Source organism: Pan paniscus, chromosome 7 (genome assembly GCF_029289425.2).
Source record: "Pan paniscus chromosome 7, NHGRI_mPanPan1-v2.0_pri, whole genome shotgun sequence".
NCBI classification, from domain to species: Eukaryota; Metazoa; Chordata; class Mammalia; order Primates; family Hominidae; genus Pan; species Pan paniscus.
The window spans coordinates 140944695-140959860 of NC_073256.2; the positions used below are offsets into that span (position 1 = coordinate 140944695).

At 44.1% G+C, this 15166-nt stretch overlaps 1 protein-coding gene across 3 annotated transcripts in view; it reads right to left on the bottom strand.

The window, feature by feature from the left end:
* The window catches only part of FBXO32 (F-box protein 32), a 43905-nt gene that overhangs the window by 15030 nt on the left and 13709 nt on the right, over nt 1-15166 (bottom strand). For 2 of the 3 annotated variants that reach the window (XM_003820479.5, XM_063606888.1), the window contains 2 exons: nt 1308-1401; nt 266-450 (listed from right to left, as the gene is read on the bottom strand). The exons of the other annotated variant lie outside the window; for it this stretch is intronic. In XM_003820479.5, coding sequence (XP_003820527.1) covers nt 266-450; nt 1308-1401 — 279 coding nt within the window. The remainder of the gene's footprint in view (nt 1-265; nt 451-1307; nt 1402-15166) is intronic. 3 annotated transcript variants of the gene reach the window in all.

Consider the following 15166-nt stretch of genomic DNA (forward strand, 5'->3'; position numbering starts at 1 on the left):
CCCCAAAAGCCAAGTTTCCAGCTTTCCCATAATAGTTCACCAGGCTGTCATCTTTCATGTACTTTGATCCCGTTTTGCCAAGTTTTTCTTCCCACCTCCCTTTATCAGGAGGTTCCCCAGCCCACCCTCAGCACCAGGGCAAAGCAGCAGATCAGAAAAGACCAGACTGTTCCGTCACAGGAGTGAATTCAAAGTCTTGGCGAGGCTGTCCAGTATCCCTGTGGAGGGACCCACTGCCGGGAGGAGGCTGGGCCTGCCCGCTTACCCTGGTGATCTGAATGTTGTTCAGCTGCTGCTGCCAGTGGAGAATCGTCTCCATCCGATACACCCACATGTTAATGTTCCCGACCAGCACAGACTTGCCGACTCTTTGGACCAGTGTACATAAGGATGTGTAGAGGGTCTGGAGTAGTTCCCTTATTAGTCTAATGTTTTGCTGGTCTTCAAGGACTTGAGTAGGGAAGAAAAAAATAATTAAAGTTATGATACTGGAACACCCTGTATTTTACACATGAGCTTTTCTCTGTCTGTATTCCACTCATGTTACCCAGGCACTGCCTCTGGGGATATGGTTTTCTTCCTCACCAGTGTTTATTGTACGCTTGGCCAAGCTTCTGCACTTGAGGTTAAAGGGTAGAGTTTCCATTATCTAGGTCCCTCTTTGTTCTCTTCTCTCTCATTTTCTATAAAGCCTCTTTCTCTTTTCATTGTTCTCCCAGCAGCCATGGTTCACCTGATCAGAAAGCCACTCCTTTTGCCCAGAAGTGACCCCGTTTAGGATAGTCAGTGAAAGGAGCATGGTTTCAGGGGTCTGGAGCCTGGCTTCTAATCCTGTCTGGCTGACTCTCTGTGTGATTATGGACAAATCACTTCTCCTCATGGGCCTCAGTTTCCCCATGTGTACAATGAGTCAGTTGAACCAGAGACCTAAGGTTCCTTCTAGCTCGAATAGTCTATGAATCTATTCTGACTTTGTACACATGTCGATTTTCTAGGAATTTGGGACCCGGAGGCTCGGTAGCCAGTGTTGGGACCTGTGTCTACACTGAGAAGCCTACGAGGCTTATAGTAGGGCAAGTGGATGGTCCCAAAGAAAGGACAGGAGGGTGATGGTCTCACCCTTTGCCATGAGGATGAGTTGTACCCCTTTCCGAACTGGAATTTAGTGTCTCTAAAATGTAGCTGGAGTTATTCATTTCCATCCATTCACATGTCTTTAAGTCTAATGACACGTCCACTTCATTGGAAAATCCATCTGCCCACCTCCATGCCTATAAAAAGGGGTGAGAGAGTGAGAGAAGGCTCACCTTTCAGTACCACTTTTTCCAAAATATTCATGAAGTTCTTTTGGGCGATGCCACTCAGGGATGTGAGCTGTGACTTTGCTATCAGCTCCAACAGCTGAGGATAAAAATAGAAGTTGCCAGGCTTAGAATACAGAGATATTTTTCTCCTCTAATCTTCACTTTTGAGTCCCATGATACGTGGATACAGACTGACGGGGAGAGATAAATGGCAGGCAGGGCCACAATGCAATAAAAAGCAGATGCTCAGAGTGAAAGATAAATGGGGTAATTCAAAACCCAGGATCGGGTTGAATATTTAATTGCTTTTCTTCTTTTAAATATAAAGAATTTTGGCTTCAGCCAGGGCTAATTCATTCTACTTGTCCTACTTCAGCAAGTGAAGCTGACGTACCCTGAAGGGAACAAAATCTCCCATGACCTGTGAATGGCTGAGTTCTGCAGAATCACCTCCCGGGGGAATTCTTCTGCCCCCGCTTGAACTCCTTCCTTATTGGCACTGACTGCTCGCAAGGCACCTAAAGCCCATGTTCAGCAGCCATGTGCACTTTTTCCATGGAAGTGGAGAGTCTTATCCTGATACCTCCTGCTTCTGCAGTGTTCAATAAACATGTCTATTAATTAGACTCTTTCACTGCACTTAAATTTCTGTAGAAAGACGCCAATCACAGGAAGAGAGAGAAATTCAGAGATGTATTTTATATGATGTCACTGTGGCTAAAAACTTGGATCCTTGTAGCTCTTGGCCTTAGATTCAGGTCTTGATTTGAACATGTATTAGCTCCGTGATGATGGGCAAGTTACTACATTTCTTGGTGCCCCACCCAGTTTGTTCATCTATACTAATAATATTTAGAGTCTTTAATACAAGGTTGAGTATTTAATACCTTTAATACAAGGTAGAGTCAATAATACAAGGTTGTTGTGAGTGATAATAGGAGAATGCACATAAAGCCCTCAGCAAGTACCTGGCACTAATTAGGTGCTAAATAAAGGGTTTTCTTTGTTTTGTTTTTTGAGACGGCATCTTGCTCTGTTGCCCAGACTGGAGTGCAATGGTGCAATCTCAGCTTACTGCAACCTCCGCCTCCCAGGTTCAAGTGATTCTCCTGCCTCAGCCTCCTGAGTAGCTGGGATTACAGGCATGTGCCACTACGCCTGGCTAACAGTTTTTTTTTGTTTGTTTGTTTTTGTATTTTTATTGGAGACAGGGTTTTGCCACGTTGGCCAGGCTGCTCTCGAACTCCTGACCTCAGGTGATCCACCTGCCTTGGCTTCCCCAAATGCTGGGATTATAGGCATGAGCCACCGCGCCCGACCAGTTTGTTTGTTGAAAAAGTATGTCCCATTCCTACCAACCCCATAATTGCCAGACAAAAATAAATGAAGATAATAACTGAAGTTAGTGCATACTTAGTCCAATCTTTTTTACCTTCTATAGCAAAATTCTTTACTGACATGGCAAGATTAAAAAACAAATAAAGGCCAGGTGCGGTGGCTCATGCGTGTAATCCCAGCACTTTGGGAGGCCAAGGCAGGTAGATTACGAGGTCAAGAGTTCAAGACCAGCCTGGCCAACATGGTGAAACTCCATCTCTACTAAAAGTACAAAAAATTAGCCGGGCATGGTGGCACATGCCTGTACTCCCAGCTACTCAGGAGGCTGAGGCAGGAGAATTGCTTGAAGCCAGGAGGCAGAGGTTGCAGTGAGCCGAGATTGTGCCATTGCACTCTCGCCTGGGCAACAGAGCAAGACTCCATCTTAAAAAATAAAAAACAAAGATCCTATTGTTGAAAAATGAAACTTTAGACTGGAAGGAATCTTAAGAGACCATCTAGTTCAATCCACTTAACAGATGAGCAAAGCGAGGCTCAAGAGACCCACCTTATGAGCCACTCCACAACTAGTGAGGACTCAGCTGAGTCCTTCTCAACACAGGAAAATAAAAGAACACACTTCATGCTTTCAAAGGGTTAACAAACAAAAGAGGTTGATATAAAGTGAAAGTAATTAACTTCATGAGAACCCACCAGGCCCCCAGAGAAAACTATTAGGCTGGTGCAAAAGTAATTGTGGTAATAACTAGCCTGAGACTCAGTAGACTAGACACAGAGAACCGAGACCCCTCCTTTACACTGAAGCTAGAATCTCTGCTCCTAGGAAACTTTCTAAGAGAGTTTCATCTCCTGGCCAGGCCTCAGCCCAACTTCATTTCAGATCAATAAACACTGAGCATGACACTGTGGTGGGCGCTGGAATCAAGGCTGAGGGAAGAAGCAAAATGAAATTTAAAGATTGGATTGCAGAAGAGAATGGAAACTTTTGGATCAATGGCCTAGGCAATTCAGAGCACCTCTGCTTCCATGGCATTTGCATAAAATGTTTGTCCCCGTGGAGCTCTTTAGAGGCCTGTTAAACCACACACAGACTTTTAATTTCCTGAATGTAATTTTACTTTACATATTAAAAAAAAGCCACCCCCAAACCAAACTCCTTTTTCTCCCTGGCTTCTGTATCTTTTCCACATGCAGGGAGAGATGAGGCTAGCTGACTGGGAGGAGGCGGTGGTTTGTTGCAATTAGTACTGTTGATCTAGTTGGAAGTCAGGAGCTCACTGAGTGTCTGCTGAAAGAGGCGGGAAATCAAAACACCAGTAGAGACCATGGCCATGGGCGGTGACCACACCGAATGCTGTGGTTTAGCTTTGCCACCAACCAGCACGTGACAGTCAAGAGAGGAGTGAAAATGGCACAAAGGGACTCGCCAAACCTTTCATTTACCTCCCTGACCAACAGCAAGATTCAGAAGGCCAAGATGATGGCCTATTAATACCCTGATCCTCACATGACCAACATGAAGCAGATGAAAGAAAACAAAAGCCTCGGGTCGGCTCTTGAAGGGCAGTCGGCTGTGCACTGTGACTCATCACTGGGTAGGAGGTGGGGCAAGGGGTTGGGAGGAAGGCAGCCAGAGCTCTGCCTGAAATCCATCCAAAACCCAGATTCCATGTGACTACCATCTCATGAGGGTGTCAGTTTTAATCTTGTCAAAATATGCACCAATCACAAGGACAAGTAAACTCTCAACACTATGACCGTGCACTGGAGGAGAAACAAACTGTCTTTGGTCTGATTATCTTCTCTAAGGAGAAGGAGGAATATAGCAGCAAAAATTTGTCAACTGACAGCATAACGACATGTTAACCATTCTGTGCTTCATCCTATCTCAAGGGAAAGTCCCCCCCACCCTTTTTTTTTTTTTAACTGTCAGACAGCTGTGGAGTCAGGAGAAAGAACCCTGGAAGAGGAGAAGACCTGGATTCTCTAGCTGGGTGACCTTTGTAACTGTCATTCATTTAGCAAGTATTTTCTGAGCGTCCACCCTGTGCTAGCATCGCGGTAGGTGACAGGGACATGATGATGAAGACACATGATCCCTACACTCATGGAGTTTTCTCTTCAGCCTACAGTGTAAGTCATTTAATCCCTCTGAACTCCTGATTCTTCATTTCTAAAATGGAAATAAAAAGACTACTTACTTCACAGGATTGCTATGAGAATTAAGTAAGATAAATATGTACAAATCCACAGTAAATACCAAACATAAGGCATTTTTATTATAAGATATTATTTCTTTCCCTTTAAACTCCAGTCTTTTTGTGAAGTTTAAAGTTGACATCAGGGGTTAGCAAACTTTTTCTGCAAAGTGCCAAACAGTAGGTGTTGTAAGGTTTGTGGGCCACGTGGTCTCTGTAGCAACTACTCCACCCTGAAGCTATAGCACCGAAATGGCTATAGACAATGTGTAAATGAGTGGGCATGGGTGTATTCCAATAAAATTTTATTTACAAAAGCAGGTGGAGGGCCAGATTTGGCACCTGGGCTATGTCATAGTTTCTGGTATATATCATAAGAGTTTAAGAGTGAGGGCTCCAGAGGCAAACTGTCTGCCTCAGTTTTCCCATCTTCAAAATATGCACAGTAATAGTACCTACTTCAAAGTTGCTGTGAAGATTAAATGTATTCACATAGCACTCATAACTGTGCCTGCTACAAAGAATATACTCGATAAATTATTATTGTTAGCTTTTACCATAATACAGAGCATTACCAAGTAAAATTATTGCCAATCAGGAAATAGTGAGTTAACAGGGCAAAGTACAACCCATTTAAAAACCTTCAGAATTGCTGTATTTCAATTGTAGCTGTTGTCAAACAAATGCATAAATGCTTTCACACTGTAATATTCCTTTCTGTCATTTTACTATGTTGGTGATACATTTAATAGCACCCTATCTGTTGATAAAAGTTAATGCTGATACATTTTATGACTTGCATAGTTTTTCTACCATGGAGTCTTATTTTACTAACAATAACAATAACAATGGGGTGCTTACTATGTGTCAGCAACTGCAGCTAAGCACTATACATTTGTAATCTTGTTTATCTTTAACAGCAACCCAGTGAGATAGGTTCTCCATTTAACCATTGAGGATATTGAGGCTCAGAGAAGTACTCACCTAAAGCCATACCAGCAGTAGCAAATGCTGGAGCCAGGACTTGAGCCCAGATATGTCTAACAGAGAACACATTTTCTTTTTTTTTGTTGAGACAAAGTCTCACTCTGTCACCTAGGCTGGAGTGCAGTGGCACAGTCATGGCTCACTGTAGCCTTTACCTCCGAGGCTCAAGCAATCTTCCCACCTCAGCCTCCCAAGTAGCTGGGACCACAGGGGCACAGCACTATGCCTGGCTAATTTTTTTTATTTCTATTTGTAGAGACAGGGTCTTCCTATGTTACCCAGGCTGGCCTCGAACTTGTGGGATCAAGTGATCCTCGTGTTTCAGCCTCGTAAAGTGCTGGGATTACAGGCATGAGCCACTGTGCCTGGCAGAACATATATTCTGATAGTTTCAGGACTTCAGTTTGTCAAGGCCAATCAATTTGCATGGAGGGCCAAATTTTACTCCAAAATGGGAGCAATACCATTTATTGTTATGTTCTGGGGAAACAGAGTCTAGAAAATTTTATATAATATTGGGCTGGGCGTGGTGGCTCACGCCTGTAATCCCAGCACTTGGGGAGACCGAGGCAGGTGGATCACGAGGTCAGGAGATCGAGACCATTCTGGCTAATGGTGAAACCCCGTCTCTACTAAAAATACAAAAAATTAGCCGGATGTGGTGGCGCGGGTGCCTGTAGTCCCAGCTACTCAGGAGGCTGAGGCAGGAGAATGGCGTGAACCCGGGAGGCAGAGCTTGCAGTGAGCCGAGATCACACCACTGCACTCCAGCCTGGGCGACAGAGCAAGACTCCATCTCAAAAAAAAAAAAAAAAAGAAATTTTATATAATATTATGTTGTGACTGGTAATCAACTTTTAATATTAAGGGCACTGTAATGCTGAGAAAGTGCTAACAGCACATTTAGGATGAGGCAACTGCTTTGGGTAAACCACAGAGTCTACTTTCCACATCAGCATCACTCTATAGGCCCAGAGCTACTACTAGGTAGTGACGTATGGAACTAGTAGTGAAGAGAGCAGAATTTACCGATTTTTAAATTTTTTAATTTTTGAGACAGAGTCTTGCTCTGTTGCCCAGGCTGGAGTGTAATGGCGTGATTTCGACTCATTGCAACCTCCACCTCCCAGGTTGAAATGATTCTCCTGCCTCAGCCTTCTGAGTAGCTGGGATTACAGGCACCCGCCACCACACCTGGATAATTTTTGTATTTTTAGTAGAGATCGAGTTTCACCATGTTGGCCAGGTTGGTCCTGAGCTCCTGACCTCAGGTGATCCGCCTGCCTTGGCCTCCCAAAGTGTTGGGATTACAGGCGTAAGCCATCGCGCACAGCCCGAATTTATCTATTTTATTTGTGTTAAGAGAGCTGCGTGCCTAGGAAAGTAGGTTTGTATCTAGCAATCTGTGTACCAGGATGACTTAGCCAATTGGATTCTTTGCCCCTAGCCACAAGAGAAAAAAAGAACAGAGGAAAATGTCTTGTTTGGAAGTGGCTGCTTGTTTTTGACTGGGCAAATTTTAGCCCAGGTGCCAGTAATTTGTGGCTATGTTTAAAGAGAGGCAGGGGGAGGGAAGGGAAAGGAGGAGGAGGCTTCTCGGCTCCTCTGGAATTCCGTGGTGTCATTATCGTGTGGGCACTCTGGGCATCCGGCATGATCTGCAGTGACGAGCCGTGCAGTACCAGGAATGGCTCTGAGCTACTGGAGGGAGGGATGGTGGTCACCGCATGCTGAAACCACATCCTGCCCTTCAGCTTTGGCTCATGCTAGTTCTGGAGGCAACGAATAGGAGACAAATCTAGTTGCAAGCAATATCGTATAGCAAATCTCAGAGCGGATATCAACCAAAGTTTGAAGTGGTGTGTGCAAGACGAATGGGCAGAAGAGAGATTTCCCTCTTATCTCACTGCTCTCGTGTCAAGAGCAGGCTTCTTACGTCTTCTTCCCTACAGTTTATTTTAGCATAGCATTCATAGTTTTAAAAATCCATCAGTTCACGTTACTTCTTTGCTTAAAATCCTCAAATGGCTTCTCCTTGCGCTTAGGAAAAAACTCAAGCTCCTTACCATGACTGGCAAGGTTCTCCCTGATCTGGTTTCTACCCCTTTTCCAGCCTAGTTTTGCACAAATTCACTCTGCTCCGGCTACACAGGTTATTCGTCTCTCGAATAGGTCAAGCTTATTCTCACCTCTGGGCCTTTGCCTCTGCCACATCTTTACATGCTCGGCTCCATCCCATCCCTCAGGTCTCAGTTCAAACGTGGCCTGCCCCAGGCTCAGAGGGCCCTTCCCTGGCCATCTTATGCAAAAACCTCCCTGTTGCCATCTTCACCTTACTGTGGTTTCATTGTTCTTCATTGTTGCATTTATGCATATCCGAATTGGTCTTGTTCACTTACTTGCTGATAGGCTAATTAGGATGGAACCCTCAAGACAGCAAGTGTTGTCCTGTTTCCCACTCTACCCCCAGCTTGGCACATGGTAAGCACTCAACAAATAGTGTTTTTTAAAACATACATTTGTCTTTTTGAATCAAAGAGTGTTGTAGCTGGAAGGGACTCAGGAAACAGTTTACCCGAATTTCCTTCTGCTATAGATGAGGTGGCTCATGATGGCCAAATGACACATCAAGGTCAATGGCGGACCATCTGGCTGGTCAGGCTGATATCTATATGGAGACTAGTTCCAGACTGATGCCCCAGGAGTGGCATGGGCCTAGGAGTAAATTACTTACAATGCAAACATATCCCAAACACTTTCCAGAAGGGCAAGCAGCCCGAGATCTGGAGGGACAGTAAACACTTGGGCTTTCAGAAGCATCAACAAAAATAGCAGCTTCCTCTACCTGTTAGTTTAAAAGGACAAAACCACAAGGCTGTTGCCTAAGCATGCTCTATCATTCTCATACAGAATTGTTAAGAATAAGAACACAATTTATCCCCAAATTCCTTATCTCGTATAACAGTGGGGTGTTACAGTATGAAGTATGTGTCTGATTGGAAAATCTGCCAGAGTTATCAAAGGCAGAAACAAGTCCCAGCCTCAAGCAGCCTTGCCATGCCTCACATGCTCAATACCCAAGTTGGGTGCCCATCTATAGGAAGGTTGCATCTTCTATAATAAACCTTTAGTTAGACTAGGCAGTGTCTCTCTCTGCTCTGAGTGCTGGGTACTTCCAAGACCCTTATTTACTCAATGAATAACACAGATAAAAAACCTGGAAAGTTTTGTTCTGACTTTGAGCTTGAACACTGACAGGTTGAAAGAGAAAAAAATTTCAGCGACATTAATAATCTGCAGGCATGTCAAGATTGGATAAATATTATTTGCAAGTGAAACAGCTCTCTTTTAACAGAGGGAGTTAAAATAATAAGGAGAGCCAAGTTTACATGCATTAATTGTATTCTCAGCAGAGAGATACTTGCCTCTTCATCTTTTACCCATCCCGGTTACTTTTTTCTTTTTTTTTTTGAGATGGAGTCTCACTCTACTGCCCAGGCTGGAGTGCAGTAGTGTGAGCTGGCTCACTGCAACCTCTGCCGTTCGGGTTCAAATGATTCTCCTGCCTCAACCTTCTGAGTAGCTGGGACTACAAGTGCCTGCCACCATGTCCGGCTGATTTTTGTATTTTTAAGAGAGATGAGGTTTCACCATGTTGGCTGGGCTGGTCTCAAACTCCTCACCTCAAGTAATCCACCTGCCTCGGCCTCCCAAAGTGTTGGGATTACAGGTGTGAGCCACCACACCTGGCCCTGGTTACTTTTGAGTTGACAATGGCAGTTTATTCCCCATTACATCCATCTAACAGCGATGTCTGGCTTGGCGATCTTCCTTAAACTGAGCTCCCATCTATTCCAGCAACTGTCACCTCTGCCCTATGGTTCTATAGGCTGAATGTCACATCGCCATTGGCCCCTGACCCACAATCATTCCCCTTCACTTTTGTTCCTTCCCATTTCTAGGTTCTGCTTACATTGCTTGTCCCTGCAAAGCCTTCCACTTGCCTTTCCATCTGGCCAAATCCTGGCCGTCCCTCAAGGAAGGAGAATTTCAGGTTCTACCTCTTTCAAGAAGCCATCTCCAAGGCTCCTAGACTGTACTAATTCAACTTGCCATTTGAATAGTTATACTTTGTCCCCCAGAGTAGCCCAGAAGTACCTGACAAGCAGGGGCTAGGTCTGACACGATTCTCAAGTGGCTATGGCAACACTAGGTGCTTGGGCCCGAAATAGAAATACCCGTTCAGGGGCTCAAAAGCATTCATTTAAAGCAATTTGCCGCATGTGGAGACCTAGCAGGAGGATGCCGTCAATTCCCACTCCTTGCCATCAGAGACCTCTTCCTGTAGTGGACTCATGAGGCCTTCAGATTCTGGGTCCCAGATACTCAGAGCACAGTATAAATACTCTTGGGAGCATCCCTCCTTGGATGAGAAAAGGTCTGTGGGACTGGCACTGAAAACCCAGCTCACCTACCCAATTTGGCACATCCCAAGGTATGATAAGCCCCCAACAGAGCCTAGATGCTTAGGTAGAATTTTAATAGAAAACATTGACCAGGTGTGGTGGCTCATGCCTGTAATCTCAGCACTTTTGGAGGCCAAGACAGGTGGATTACAAGGTCAAGAGATAGAGACCATCCTGGCCAACGTGGTGAAACCCTGTCTCTACTAAAAATACATAAATTAGCCGGGCATGGTGGCGGGCACCTGTAATCCCAGCTACTCAGGAGGCTGAGGCAGGAGAATCGCTTGAACCCGGGAGGCAGAGGTTGCAGTGAGCCAAGATCGCGGCACTGTACTCCAGCCTGGTGACAGAGTGAGACTCCGTCTCAAAACAAAACAAACAAACAAAAACAAAAACAACAACAAACAAAAAAAAGAAAGAAAACACTGCTGGGATGCTGGTGGTATAGGTTTAGATCCTGAGTCATTAAGAAAAAAAAATTATACAAAATGGGCACACTTTTGATCCAGCAGTCTCTGAAGTGGTACTGGAAAGAAAATCAGGTAGAAAAATAATAAAACAGAAATCTCAGTATTTTATATCATCTTTAATCTCTGATTTTGTGTATTTTCTAATGTCCACAATAAGGTCCCTAAAGTTGATGATGACAGTAACAGCAACAACCATTACACTCCTTGAATGTTACCACATACCAGGCGCAGTTCTACAGCATTTACCAGGTTGAAATTCAATTTCATTCTCACAGCAACACTGCAGGGTAGACATCATTACTGGCATCTTTTAGAGGTATATGAGTTATAAGTGAATTTATGAATATGCATAAATTGAGAGTGCATGCTTAAGTTATTTTATACTATTAGGAGTCTATGCTCTAGTCTTAGTCTTCCCCCATTTCCATGGGAACCCTAATTTCTGTGGGTACCCTCCTACTTCTTCAAATACCCTACTACATCTAGGGTGGTGTGGGCATCTCCCACTTCTTCAGGTGGCCTCCTTTTTCTACACAGCCCCCTCCAATTCTGTGGCCATGTCCCCCTGTCTGTGAGTGTCCCCCACTTCCGTGGGCACCTAGACACCACAGGATCTGCCTGTCTGAATGCTAATAATAATGACTAACAAGGCCAGAAATTCCAAGAGATACAGATTTCCTCCTGTGAAATCACTAACAGTTTAACCAGTCATTGAAGGACCCACCCTGTACCCTCAAAGTTAATGACCCCAGTACCAAGATGTGGTAGAGGCAGTTGGCTATGAAGTTTCAGAAGGGTGGGATCACAATCACTTCTGTGCATCATTTCTTTTCTTTTTTCTTTTTATCTTTTTTTGAGACAGAGTCTCCCTCTGTTACCCAGGCTGCAGGATGGTGGCACGATCTTGGCTCCCGGGTTCAAGTGATTCTCATGCCTCAGCCTCCAGAGTAGCTGGGACTACAGCAGTGTGCCATCAACCCAGCTAATTTTTGTATTTTTAATAGAGACGGGGTTTCACCATCTTGACCAGGCTGTTCTCGAACTCCTGACCTCAGGCGATCCGCCTGCCGTGGCCTCCCAGAGTGCTCGGATTACAGGTGTGAGCCACCATGCCCGGCTCTGTGCATCATTTTCAAATGGGCCCGTGGCTCTGCTCTTTTGGCTTTATTGCTGCTGCAGTGGTTGGCCTTTTCTCCATCCCAGACAGCACCAGTTTAAAGCCCAGGTGGCCGAGGCCACCCTCCATCAGAGGAAGGCCTCTGCATGTACAGCCTCAAGTGAATCCAAGGTCACTGTGGCAGAGGAACCTGTGTGAAGGGGCCAGGATGCTGATGCACATCAAGGCCCACCAGGGGCTTGGCAACAGCATGCCCTTAATTTAAGGCATTGAGTTTAAATTTGAGTCATCGTGCCATATTCCAGCCTTTTGTTTGCCAAACCGCCAGTCAACTTAAACTAAAACATGTTTTTGGAAAATGCTTTCAGGGGTGGTAGGAATGCAGTAACTTGCTGGAAACATTCAAATGCACTTAGGGTGGTAACGCAGAAAAAAAATAAGAATGTGCATCAGTTTAGGTTGTGATGCTCTGCTGCAGAGGGACAAAGAAACTGGGGTTGCAAGCTTTTATTTGTCCTTCTTGATCTGCTAGCACATACGGGTCAGTTTACTCCAGTGAGAAAATTGGTACTCAAGTTCTCCGTGACCTTTCTGGGCTGTTAACGGTAGCTACAGTTGCTGTAGACTTGGGCTTATTCTCATTCTACAGAGAGAGCTAGGAGTAATCAGATCAAAGGTCATTCTGGCATTAAGAACCTCTCCTGTGATAGCCTGTGTGCATGTGTGCAAATATTTTAGTGGTGATAAAAGGCAGGCTCCATTTTGCATTTTGCCCTCTAAGCAATGCAGTCGAAAGGAGAGAACACTGGAGCAGGAGTCGGAGAACCAGGCTTAGGTCCTGCCTTTATTCCACGTCCCTTCCTGGGCAGGCAAATCACCCAGTTCCCTGGCCTCTGCTTCCTTACCTCTAAAATGGGTTAACAACATCTGCCTACTGTACAGCTTGACTGTGCTTATCAAAGACGTAGATATACAAAGATGGAATTCGTAAACCACAAAGTAACAGATTTATAATTTGCTGGTTGATGGAATCTGGGGATGCCAGAGCCTGTTAGAAGTCATGATTTTCTGAAACACTGCTTGGCCGAGGTGCTGTTTCTTGTTTTTTTTCCAGTGGCTTCCTCCTGCATACTAGATAATATAGCCTCACACTCAAAGCCTCTTCTCAAGTCTGTCCAATGTCCTTTTCTAGCCATATTTAAATGCACAATCATCACTAGTGTTTATAAACTTCTTACTACACATGACTAACACTCATAAACTGCTTATCTCATTTAGTCCTCATCTTACCTAGGAGCAGGGTACTATTGTCATCATTTCCATTTTACAGATGGGCGAGTGAGGCCTGACCAAGATCATAATAACCAGCTTGTGGCAACACCCTTCGATGATCTTTTTTTTTTTTTTTTTTTTTTGAGACAGAGTTTCTAAAACAACAGCCTCTGTCACCCAGGCTGGAGTGCAGTGGTGCGATCTTGGCTCACTGCAACCTTTGCCTCCCGGGTTCAAGTGATTCTCCTGCCTCAGCGTCCCGAGTAGCTGGGATTAACAGGTGTGTGCCACCACACCTGGCTAATTTTTGTATTTTAAGTAGAGATGGGGTTTTACCATGTTGGACAGGCTGGTCTTGAGCTCCTGACCTCAAGTGATCTGCCTGCCTCAGCCTCCCAAAGTGCTGGGATTACAGACGTGAGCCACCACACCCAGCCCATGATCCTATATTCTAAAGCACACTGTGCTACTTCTGTCCATACTTGAATGTTCTGCTCACTGATCTCTGAACAGACCTTACAGCTGCCTACCTCAAACCAGTTCCCCTAAGTTCTACTCCTACTCAAGACCAGTTCAAACCCCACATTTTCCTTGAAGTCTTTCTTGAATATCCTGCCCACAGTGATGCTACCCTTCTGAAACTTCATAGCCTATCTGCCTCTACCACATCTTGGTTCTTTTCAAATTCATTCTCATGGTGTCAGGGTAGGTAACTTCTTTTAATGCATACTTCTCAGGCTATCAGTCAGACTGTATGGCAGGGGGCAATAATTTTTTTTTTCTGTAGAAATCCAGATAGTAAATACTCTAGGCTTGCAGGCTACAAGCTCTCTGTTGCTCAACTCTGAACCCAACTCTGCCATTTTGCACAAAAACAGCCATAGACAGTATCTAATGAATGAGCGTAGCTGTGTTCCAATAAAACTTTATTTATGGATACTGAAATTTGAGCTGCACATAATTTCCATGTGTTATGAAACATTATACTCCTTTCAATTTTTTAAAACATTGAAAAACGTACAAATCATTCTTAGCTCATGGGCCATACAAAAACAGGCGGTAGGCTATTGACCTAAGGGCTAGAAGTTTGCTGACCCCTGCTGCAGACCTTCAAGGTAGAGTCAGATCTATTTCATCTATTTCCCTCACTGGCTAGTGGCAGGGCCTGGAGAAAATAATACAGGTTTTGGAGGAGTGTAAGTTTGAATTCAAGTTCAAGTTCTATATTACATTGTATTCAGCAATAACAGATACTAAATAACGGTTGCTTTCATGCCCTTTTAAAGTCATATTTTTTATTGGTACTGCTCAGTTTTTATCTTAATTCCATCTTATCCCAATAATGCAGTTTCTCAAGGAACTCACTAAGGACCAGGGGAACGGGGCAGTTGTTTGGGTAAATGTTGGTGTTTTCTGTCACTGAGCCTCACTGGGGAGAATATAAAGATTTAAAAAATGTACGACCATTCTAAGGACCTCAAAAGTTCCATTGCAAATAGGCTAATCTCTGTCCCCAACTGTATCTGGCCCATGAATTCAGTCTTCAAGTTTTAATCACCCTGGAAAGATGGTTGCATATGCTAAAATCCTACTTAACTTTCTGAAAAGTAAGTTACATTGCATTTTGAAATTTATATAACACTTTCACACCCACTGCCTTTATTTTTACATTTTATTTTTTCATTCTCATAAAAATGCTTCAATACAGGTATGGTTATCCTAGATTTACAGTTTAGAGAAGTAAAATGATTGATTTGCAGAAAGTATTACAAAAAAAGAAGCTTCGAACTTTGAGCTGGAATATAGGAGGGGCTGTCCTCTTTCCATCACTAAATTCCTGATGGACCACAGTACACGCCCCAGAAGTCGTATCTAGAGTTTAACGTCTCAGTGCACTTTGTTTAAAAATTCTCATTAATATGCAAAACATAATATCTGGGCTCCAAAGCAGTTTCTGAGCTGGTCTGTAAACTTGAAAACTGATTGGGATCAGCAGGCAGATATTTTAAAAGTA